The sequence below is a fragment of the Scardinius erythrophthalmus genome (genome assembly GCF_964197995.2).
Source record: "Scardinius erythrophthalmus genome assembly, chromosome: 6".
Lineage (NCBI taxonomy): Eukaryota > Metazoa > Chordata > Actinopteri > Cypriniformes > Leuciscidae > Scardinius > Scardinius erythrophthalmus.
The window spans coordinates 24,639,376-24,651,160 of NC_138226.1; the positions used below are offsets into that span (position 1 = coordinate 24,639,376).

At 36.9% G+C, this 11,785-nt stretch overlaps 1 protein-coding gene across 1 annotated transcript; it reads right to left on the reverse strand.

Moving 5' to 3' along the window:
* Nucleotides 1-5,356: 5,356 nt before the first annotated feature.
* umps (uridine monophosphate synthetase) lies at nt 5,357-11,500 on the reverse strand. Its single transcript, XM_081369344.1, has 6 exons — nt 11,143-11,500; nt 10,793-10,946; nt 8,895-9,566; nt 7,810-7,985; nt 6,146-6,260; nt 5,357-5,962 (listed from the first exon to the last, which is right to left on the reverse strand). Exons 1-6 carry the CDS (start codon nt 11,308-11,310, stop codon nt 5,787-5,789), a joined length of 1,461 nt encoding a protein of 486 aa, XP_081225470.1. The 5' UTR covers nt 11,311-11,500; the 3' UTR covers nt 5,357-5,786.
* Nucleotides 11,501-11,785: the final 285 nt, after the last annotated feature.

Genomic DNA, 11,785 nt, shown 5'->3' on the forward strand with positions numbered 1-11,785 from the left:
GGTGGTTGCTATGGTGTTGCTAGGCAGTTGCTAGGGTATTCTGGGTGGTTGCTAAGGTGTTGCCGGCAGTTGCTAGGGTGTTCTGGGTGGTTAATATGGTGTTGCCTGGCGGTTGCTAGGGCGTTGCTAGGTGGTTGCTAGGGCGTTGCTAGGCAGCTGCACTAAACCATTCTGGGTGGTTGCTATGGCTATACATCCATACTGTAATTATGACATTAATTCAGGCAACATATATATGGCAACACACTGTATGTATATATATATATATATATATATATATATATATATATTTATATATATATATATACATATTATCTGAATTTGTGATCATTTATCTGTGCTACTAGTATATGCATGTATATATATATATATATATATATATATATATATATACACACATATAGATACATAGATATATATACATTTTTAATATCCCTTTGATCAATTTAATGCATTCTTTAATGCATCATCTCTCCCCCTCTCTTTATATATAAGAGAGAGAGAGAGAGAGAGAGAGAGAGAGAGAGAGAGAGAGAGAGAGAGAGAGAGAGAGAGAGAGAGAGAGAGAGAGAGAGAGAGAGAGAGAGAGAGAGATGATGCATTACAATGATGAAAAGAAAGATATCATTGTTTCCACAAAAACATTAAGCAGCACAGCTGTTCAACATTGATGATAATAAGAAGTTTCTTGAGCACCAAATCAGCATATAACATAATATGTTAGAATGATTTCTGAAGTAAATCATGTGACACTGAAGACTTGAGTAATGATGCTGAAAATTCATCTTTACCACATGAATAAATTACAACCCTATATTAAAAAAGAATATGCATAATTTAATCATCTTTTATAATATTACTGTTTTTACTGTACTTTTGATACTATGTTTAAAATAAAATAAAAAAATAGGCTAAATGCAGCTTTAATGAGCATAAGAGATGAGGAAATGATGACATCATCAGATGATGATGCACTGTAAGTGTGTGTGTTCAAGGTAAAGATCCCACATGCAAAACCCAGTGTAACTGTCAGAGTGATTTGACATGCAAATCAATCCGTTGCAAATCAGAAAGTGTGATGCTTCCTTGTCACTCCAGGAGTACGGTGTCATTGCTCAGAAAAGCAGGATTTGACATATCATATTACATTTCATTAGACCACAAATCGAACTGTAATACGGCCACATTTTATTACGATGCGCAGATAAACTTCATGAAATACATTTTTTAAATGTTCATTATTGTTGTGTGTTGTGCACGGCACCATCAAACCATAGGTGTGCGTATTGTTTTTCCTGATTGTCATTCATTTACTTTACCAGTTTACAAACAGGTGTGAAGGTGCAGTGAAACTGGTCGGTGCTATTTGAATAGTTAGTGCTGGATGATGTTTTCTTTAGGGTGCCATGGAAACTAATCCTTCTAAGGGCAAACGTGGACAGGTCCAGACAGCTAAGTGCAGGTGACATCTGCTCTGATAATGTCCTTTATGTGTTTGAGCACACAAGGACGGGTGCTTCTGCAGAACATGGCCATGATAGACAGAGACAGACGTTTCCATCTAATCTACTGCCAAGGGCAAGAAAAAAAAAAAAAAACCAAAAAAAAAAACATCATTTGCATTTTCAACAGTAACCCTTTTAACTGCCACATAGCCAACAGGCAACTCCTGTCCAGCAGGTAGGCTATCTGTTTGCCAAGTACTTTATGGAATAATGCAATAGCCTATATGCTTAATTCAGAAACAATTGTATTGTCTGTTGCAACGTAAGCAGAGCGGTAAATGTATCAAATAATAATAAAAATACAAATCGAGAAAGCACTTTTTTGTTTTTTATTATTATTATTTCTGTTTTATTAAGATAATGTAACAATTCAGAATAACGTTGCACACCTCCATTGTGAAAAGGAAGACAATAACATATTTAGTTAAGATATTTTCACGTTGCTTCTTCAACAAATAGGCTTCTCTCAAAGATCTGACAAGAAAATAGTTCTGGAAATGTTTTCATTTAATTCATAAACTAGCCCAGCAAGCAATAGCCGTCATTTCACCGTAGGTTAACTAAAGACCCGATATAATCCAGCTATGAGTAACCCACTTCTAACCAAAATAACCCTGAATTTGGTTACATGTCGTTTTTACCAAAATAACTTGCGAGATGTTTGATATTCCATCATGTAAGCAAAGTAAACAAGGTGTTTGGTTTCATTTCTTCACTCATTTCATTTCTTTGTTATCTATTTGATGACTAGTTTATTCTTGGGCTATGGTTTAGAAGTTTTATTTAGTCCAAATTTAGCCTTGTTTTAGCCTAGACGTCTGAGCTGTGTTTGGATGGCTATTAGACGTCTTTTAAACGTAAAATTGCTTGCTGGGAGCCTGAATGATGGCCTCGCAGTATTACAAGAGGTAGAAATAGCTAAAATTTGGGATGTCACGTCAGTGAAAATTTAATAGACGTCTAAACCATAGCCCGAGAATAGACTAAGCCTATTTTTAACAAGCAGAGTTTTCCTTTTGTCTAAATACCAAATCAATAACATGAAAATAAGACATTATATCGACATAGCTATTTAGGCTATGATTCATTATAGTTACTCAGCAAATTGTACGCGTTTTATTCATTGTTTTAACACGGTTAGGTTTCGTTGAACAGACTGTGACAGCAGTGAAGATGGCAGTGTCTGCGTGGATCCCGCTGCTCTGCTCTGGTGTTTTACTGACGCGTGTCTGCATCTGCGTAACGCGAGCCGAACGAACAAAACCATTTCATCTGCAGGTATTGTGCGTGTGGCTCAACGTGATACAAGTACAGAAAGCATATACAACATCCATTCTGACGTCCATTAATTCATTCGGTTTCTGATGATGACTTCTCCTCTTTCCTGAAAATCAGTAGCCTAAAGAAGAACAATAGATCGTGTGAACAATTATTTTCTCAGGTAACTTTCATTAACAATATAAACATTATATATAATGTTCTTGAACATGAAAATATGAATATAGGCTACAGTTCATGACATTTTAAAGTAGTCTACTTCAATGTGCATTAACTAAAATGTTACAAAAAACTTACCGTGTCATTCGGCGTATCAGAAGCGTTATAATAGCGACTGTTAATGCACACAGATCTGCTGAGGCCTTTAGGTTTATATAGTGTGCACGCGAGTAAATGCATTGATCTGCTCTCTGTCTTGAGCGCGCGGAACTCTGTCCTGGACACCTGTCACACGGCACTTTCCTCTCATCCAATATTGACACAGGGAGTCAAATGGGAGGTCCACAGTAGATTACTTCTCTCTATTATGTCAATCATGTCGCTCTATGCAAACCCACTTCACGTTTCGTCGAGATACAACGCTTTGAGACATCTGGAGCGGATGGGCGCGTGAGGTCAGGCGAGGACGTACAAAGATGACCTCTTAAACTTAAAAAAAAAAAAAAAAAAAAAACAACATCTTACGAGCAAAATATGCTATTGAATATTGTTCAGTTCATGTTATTTTTTTGTACATGTTTCCGCTCTTTACGGTAAGCCTTACGGCAAGGCAAGGCAAAAAAAAAAAAAAGAAAAAAAAAGAGCCTTCTAAATAAACTGATGCAATTATTTGTCAAATGAATGGCAAATGAATTTTATAAATACATACAATATTCTACTTAATTTTATTATTATTATAGAAATAAGATAAAAGCTTTTGCAAATTTTAGAATGGGTAGCATGTCTCACTGCTGTTAATGTCATTAAACCCTAACTACACAATTATCAATGAAAATAGGGCAACATTTCTTTTTTTTACAGTCTGTGGGCAATAGCCTACGGCTAATCTAAATAAAAATGAAAGGCCATATTTTCAGTGATGCGGGCGATTCATTGTCATCCAATTATAATATTATTGTCCAATAATTTTTCTTATTTAGGCTATCAAAACACTTGACTGGTATAAAACAGCTGGTGTGCTTCCGCCCCCTACTGGATTTGACGAGAGATGACAAGATTAGAGATCCTTTCAAAATGGGTAATTTTTAGCTTTACACCCCTTCTGAAAATGCTTAAATCATCTTACTGTGTATGCATTAAGCGTAAAAGCTCACTGAGATGATACCGAGAGACCAAATGTTATAAATTCCTCAAGCTATTCTTCTGCCACGATTATTTTATTTGCAAAATATCTCACCATTGAATGCGTCCAGATCACACTCGATCGCCATTCCATGTTTGGTCTCATGTTTTTACCACAATCGCAAGTACATTTTCTGTCATATCTGCAGGAATGTAATATGAAGATTGTACAAAGTAGCATTTATTTTTAACAACATTATGGAAGTAAATAGCAGGCGCAATAAACACGGTACAACCATAGATAATGTATAATTATTACATGGCTTGGTTGAATTCCAATGTAGAATGCGGTGTGTTATTTCTTGATAACCGCTGCTAAGTATAAACACACCGTTGCCATGGAAAACAGAGCGTTGCTATGGACGCGGAACGGACTATTTTCTTTAGCGGAATCAATACAATCGTTTTTAGATCAATAAACTTCTTTTTAAATCAATATTTTGTGACAAATTATTGATTTATTTGGTAGGTAGCTTTGTAGTAAGCGGGATAATGTAGAGCGAGGCGGCTATTATAGCGAAAACAACCTCTTCAGGCTGACTCAAGATCCCTCCGCTTCGCGTCGTATGATCATGACTAAACATCATAGACAGTATGCTAAACATGCATCATCGTTTTCAAATACGTCCGTGTTCAAATGTATGCACTTAGTAGAGCGTCTTTAGAAAAGCTCAGTTTTAGCAAGACAAAATCACGTTTCAGTGAAAGGACTAAACTTGGAGAAAACACTGCACACGTCCGTTTCCACTCGATTTTTGTTAACAAATAATATGTGTGAATATATTGCTATAAATTTAATTTGTTATATATTTGAATCACTTTAGACCATTTCATCAAAGCCAGCACGTGATGTTTCTGGTCCTCTAATTAAAATCACCTTGTTGTTGTAAAGTTATTTTGCTGTTCAAAAATGTATTTTCCTCGTGCAATGCAACACCGGTCACTTTCAGTAGACGGTCACTGTTTATTCTTTACACTAAACTGCTGCTGTTAGTTGATACATGTTTCTGCAGATTTTACTGTCTATTTCCTGGCGAATCTTTATCCCTGCAGCTTTTCCATGCGGGGAATGGTTTGATGTTGATGGAGATTGTGAACCAGGTGCTGTGATTGTGAAACATTAGATCAGGTGATGTGTGTCTGTGGTCTTCAGTGTTGTGTCTGTGATATTGTGTCTTTGACAGTGGTGGAAATGCCTTGCGTGTTTAAGGCAGAAGAGAAAGGCAAGTTGTCACACTTTTAACTTGTCATTATTCGGGGTTTATTTTTTTAGTAAGTGAGGATGCAGTGAGAGTAAAAACATTTGAAATATTACAAAATATTTCTATCTCAAAGAAATGCTTTCCATTCATCCAAGAATCCAGAAAAAATAAAAATCACTTTTTTTTTCTTTTTACAAAACTATTCAGCAGCAAAACCGATTTCAACATGGATAAGAAATGTTTCCTGAGCAATAAATCAGCATTTTAGAATAATTTCGGAAAGATCATGTGACAATGAAGACTGGAGTAATGATGCTGAAAATTCAGCTTTGCATCATTTTATTACCAAGTAAACAAAAACAAGGAGGGAGTAATCTGAATCATGTTAGTATTAAAGTGGAGGGAATGATTGAGCTATAAAGACCAGACATGATTTAACAGGCCCCAATTTTTTCTTTCATTAGCTGGCCTGTGAGAGTCTTTTCAGATATGCCTCCCAGCCTGCCGTTCTGTATTCTTCTGCTGCTCGGAGCCGATCTGGGCTGGCAAGAATACCTCGTCCCACAATGATGATATCAGAGCCTTTAGTGCAGATCACATCTTCTGGACTTGAATACTGCTGTCCAAGTCCATCCCCTGAAGAACAAAAGATGACTACATTAAAAACAACACAGGTATCTGATCGCTAAAAACGGGCAAATATTACTAGACAATATTTCTGAGCGTCTTAAAAAAAAAAAATCACCTTTCTCTATCCAAACACTTGGAGATACAGGAAAGCTAGTGTCAAAACAATGTGTATTCAGTAGTAAAATGTACCTCCTGTCTGCATTTGCACTCCTGGAGTCATGTGAACCAGACCAGGCTTGTCACTGATCTTCGATCCACTTATAAATCCAAACACAAAATCAGAATGGTCTTCAGCCATCTTGACCTAAAAGACATTTCAATCAACTCAAATAAGTGGCTTAAATAATAAGTGAGAAAGAAGGTCTTTAAAGTCACCATGTAATCAAAATTGACAATTTTTTTAATATATTTTTGAAATTATATTTAAAAATTACATGTGCCCTTGTAATCCTTAAAGGGGTCATATAATGGTACATGCACTTTTACAAGTTGATTGCACTGAAATGTCTGTTGGCAGTGCCTGTACACAACCATCCTATCATGATAAAAATCCATCCAGTGGTTTTGTTTTAATCTCCTTATATGTTTGACCATCTCTGAAATCAAGCCGTTCGATATTGTGACGTCATAAGATCGTACGCCCCTCCCGCTATTGTGATTGACAGCCGTGTTTCAACACAAGACCCGCCCTGAGCAAGCTGTGACAGCCGTCGTCATAGTAGTCCGCCATTGTTGATATGCTGGAGTAGAATGGCGTCTAAGCGATTGTGGTGTTCTGTTCTTAGATGTAATAAGGAACACAGCAGTCATTTGGATGTTCCTAAATCCGAGCCGTTGAAGAAGCAGTGGCTGAGTTTTGTTTTTGAAGCGATATGCCCAAAGGATTGACGCGGGGATTCCCTCACGGGGATTCCCCACGATCGTCTGTGCTTTCATGTTTGCACGAATCATTTCACACCAGACAGCTTCACAAACGAGAAAAAACGGATCGGTACCAACGTGTTCCTGCTGAACCTCCAGAAGATGTGAGTGTAATGTTTTATTAACCTTTATATTAGTATTTATATTAATCTTTGCGAAATTTGCAAACCTTGCTGCAGGCTTCACGATGAATGCGTCTAAGGTTTACACTCAGGGTACATTACGGCATGTTTTCTATGTACGACGTTCTCAATATAATTCATAATCCCACGTTTATAACGAATAACACGTGGTTATTGTGTTAGATACGGTCAGAGAATGTCTAATACGGTGTACCCACAGAACAGAGGGGCGGGGTGAGCAAAGCTCATTATCATTTAAAGACACATGCACTGAAACGGCGTGCTGAAAACAGAGCTGTTTTTGACCAGGTAAAATTAGTGTTTTCTTACAATACTAATGAGAATTTTTAATTAAAGTATATTACAAACTTTTAATTTAGACCCTAAAGAATCATATTAGCTTGTACAAAAATGGCATTATATGACCCCTTTAATTCCCCTCCCCTCTTACAGCAACATCTCCTCTCTGATGACATGTTTACTGGCGAGAGGGTGGGGCAACCTGTCACTCACATGACATCACAGCAATAGCGAACCACAATGATCCAATCTATTCCCAATGGACAAAATCAAGTCCCGCCCTATATTATTTTCTTGTTCGAGAACCCATTTCACTTAGATATACGTCACAATAGGGAAGAAAAGAACATACATTTCATGTCGACTTTAAAGGACTAAGCTAGGACAAAAATTAAGGACACCACCTTGATCCTACAATACTGAAACATTTAAAGGAGAAAAAAAAGAATATTATTGCTGGAAGAGAGGAAGTGTTCGCATCTAGTTCTTCACAGAGAGTAGAAGACGTACCACTGCTCGAGTGTAATCCCCTGTTGCAAGGGAACCCTGGGAGCTCATCTGAGCAATGAGCAAACAGCCGTGACCCAGAGGCTTGCCGACGGCACCGAGACCCTGCAGCACACCCGGACCCGGCAATGCGTGGGCATTAATGATGTGCGCCCATGAGGAGATCCGATAGAGACCACCTTTAAAAACAACAATATTTTATGTAAACAACATTTGTGCAGAAACTGAAATAATACTTAGAGGAATTGTTCACTCAAAAAATACATTTCTGCCATTTACTCACCCTGATGTCATTCCACAACTGTATGACTATTTTTCCTGTGAAACACAATAAAAGGAATCTGAATCTTTGTTTTATGCTTTTTTTGGACTTGGATTTTGGAAAATGTCCTTGCATGGTGAACTTCTGCATGAAGATTGCTCCACAGAAGAAATAAAGTCATACAGGTTTGGAATGACATGAAGGAGAGCAAATGATGGCAGATCTTTGATTTTTGGGTGAACAATCCCTTTAAAAAAAAAAAAAACACTTAAAACCAAGATATTTAGTATTTTAATTCACCCCCTCAACCACAGTTCCCACAGTCTTGGGAAAACTCGGATATGAGCCTAATTTAAATGAAGGGAACAGAATATCAATGTTCTCTAAATGCAGGCTAAATGTCTAGGGAGAAACACAATGAGTTGCATTATAAAGTTTGGAAATATTCAACAGATATCCATTACTTTAATTCATTTTAATTTAATTTTACTAGAATATGAAAATAACTTTAACTTCTGATCACACTGCAAAAATCAAGATGCATTTACTGGAGATACAAAATGACAAAATATGAAGTCTTGTTTTCTGTGAAACTGACCAAAATGATTAAAACAAGAAGACTTTCTGCTCTGATTTAAGACCTTTTTATGGCCTTAATTTTTGGGCGAATTAAGACTTTTATAGACCCCCATAATCCTTGTTTCTTAAACCTTGTCCAGTAAATCACAAACACTTTGGTCTATGAATATCTAGCGCAGACTATACAAGTTAAATTTAAGACTAGTCAATTCCAAGAGCTCCACATCCATGTGAAACAAAAACCTACCATCATACTGATGCTTGACTGTGTTCCCAATGTCTGCAAACTTGCGATCCTCAAAAATCAGGAAGTTGTGCTTTATAGCCAACTCTTTCAGATTGCTGGCGACGTCTGCGGTGAAGTCCTGCAGGATGTCCACATGAGTCTTCAACACGCAAATCAGCGGCCCCAACGTCACAGCGATCTCCAGCAGCTCCTCAGAACGAGTCACGTCTGCAGACACGCACAGGTTGCTCTTCTTGTCCTCCATGATCTTCAGCAGGCGGGAAGCGAGAGGGTGAGTGTCTGGCAACCCGGCACGAGCCCCGTAGCCGAGATCATCACAGCCCTTTTTAGGAGCGGAGCAGCCATTCTTCTTAGCTGATACGTAGGTGTTATTTTCTCGAACAAATCTCTCAGCGTTTTGAGAAGTGGCCGTGTCTATTCGGCCAGATTTAAGTAACACATCCAGAAGTCTGGAGACAGAAATGACTGAATGTAGAGTGATGCCACTGTCAGCTAGCCTGGCACTGCCTCCCTGCTCTCTGTCCATTAACACCACTGCATCTGTGATCTTCAGGCCTTCGTTCTCTAGTACCTCAGCGGTTTCTAGAACACTGCTGCCACTGGTCACTACGTCCTCTACTATTAGGCATCTGTCACCAGGGTGGATGGTTCCCTCGATGAGACGCTTCGTTCCTGGGGAATTTCAAAACACAAGTATATTCAGATTAGTGTTATTTCAGTATCATTAAGATAAATAAAACTACTATTCAACAGAGCTTTATTGTCAGACCGGTATTATACAAGTATACACAGAGGGGGTGAAATGCCATTTCATGGTGCAACATTCAAATCGACAACTAACATAGAGAGACAGTGTAAAAGTCAAGATAACAAGAAAAAAAAAAAAATGGTAAAACACAACAAACATACAGAAGCAAAAAGGACAACAGAAGTGTGTTGACTGCAGTACGTGTAAAATGTGCCAGAGGACGTAAACATATTGTCTTCATGCAAACTCATGCAAAACATCATACATTAAATAATGAGCAGTAACAGTTTAATGTGTCGATGCATATCCAAAATATATTACTATTATATTATTTATTTCATATTAGTTTTTTATTTATTTTAGTACCTCAATTTAAACTAAATGGAAATGAGAAATGCGGCCTTTGCAACCAGCTGAAATAAAATCGTTTTTAATGTTTTATTTCCGTTTAATATATAAATGCATATAGATGATAAATAGAATAACTGTTTATTTCAAGTAACGAAAATGCTTCATGATTTTAGTTTTAGTAAACTATAACAATACAAATTCACACTGTAAATCGCACCATGAAATATATAAATAAACTATTTGTAAATCTGGAACTATACGGTTATCCGGAGGTAGGGTTAGGGTTAGGTTAACCGTATAGTACATTTACGTGTGGTCACGTGTGGTCCGGATAACCGTATAGTACCGTAAATCTAAATGATTAATATAGCAACTCAAGAACTATTTGGACACTAAAGGCACAAATAAACCATATGACATTCCATGTTGTCAACTAGAAAATTAATTTTGCATTCATTTTACATTTACGCATTTGACACAAGGATTAATTCAAAGCGACTTGCATTGTATTTAAGATATATATATATATATATATATATATATATATATATATATATATATATATATATACCAGTTCTTGTTTTGAACATCAAATCTACTGCTTTATACTTAAAACCTAACAAACTTTTTTTGAGGATTGTTTTATGATTTAGTTTTTTGATGAATGCTGCTTGGTTTGATATTTTGCTACCCAACACAATTTTAAAGTTTCTTCAATGCCCTAATATTTTTTGGTTTAGGGAAATTTAAACAGTAAACAGATTACAGATGGAGTGGAGTTAAATTTGCACTATTATACCATAGTCCTTCGCCTCCTTTCGTCGAATAAGCATGGGGTATTGCTTGGTAGAGCAGATGATTGTGGCCAGAGGAAGAGCTGTGTAAGGGACACCACACACACTCTCAAACTGAACCCCTGCATCCTCAGCACGCTTGTGAAGAAGGCTTGCCACCTATTCACAAACAAAATATGATTTTATGTCAACGAATGACATCCAATTAAAGAAGGATCTGAAGGACTTGTTTTCCAAAACATTCTTGGTAGGAAAATGCTCAGGATATAATGTACGATTACACACTTTTGGAATAACAGTAACTTATATTATCATATCATTACTCAAAGTGAGCACGTGTTTAACATAACGTTACCTGGTTCATCAACGCTGGATGGGACACTATTACTCTAAGATCAAAATAGATCGGCGAAGTAAGTCCACTTTTAAGCTTAAAAGTTCCGATCTTGACGGCTTGGATGTCGTGTAGTTTCAGGATTAAACTATTTATACTTGTGTCATCCATTTCAGTTTGATCAGTCATGTTCGGCTAAACAGTGTAGACTAGAGTGTGATTCTTTCGCGCGAGACTCATGCCGCTTTCAGTGACGCAAGCCACACACACACACACACACACACACACACACACACACACACACACACACACACACACACACACACACACACACACACACACACACACACACACACACGTGATACACCAAATTGCGCATGTCTGAGATTACTCGTCGACAAAATAAAAGCATTTAAAGATGTTTGTTTCTTTTAATACATTTGGCTCTATGGACTTTTAGGGAGAAAAAAAAACTTTTAAAAACACATTTTTAAAATAGTTTATTTATTTAGACTAATTGCTAATGCTTACTGCATAGCTAGAGTTTTAATTTTTAATTACTTAAAGGGTTTATGTATTATTTACTTTAATTTATTCAGACCAATCGTATTCGAGAAGTAAAAAATATAAATCATTATAATAATAAATTATTACGTTTTCATCT

What these genes read in the sequence shown, in the direction of transcription:
- umps (XM_081369344.1), bottom strand. Translation starts at nt 11,310, where the DNA reads ATGACTGATCAAACTGAAATGGATGACACAAGTATAAATAGTTTAATC. An exon ending in AGTCAAGCATCAGTATGATG is followed by an intron (nt 7,986 to 8,894) that starts GTAGGTTTTTGT and finishes TTGTTTTTAAAG; the next exon opens with GTGGTCTCTATCGGATCTCC. An exon ending in GGGATTACACTCGAGCAGTG is followed by an intron (nt 6,261 to 7,809) that starts GTACGTCTTCTA and finishes AATGTCTTTTAG; the next exon opens with GTCAAGATGGCTGAAGACCA.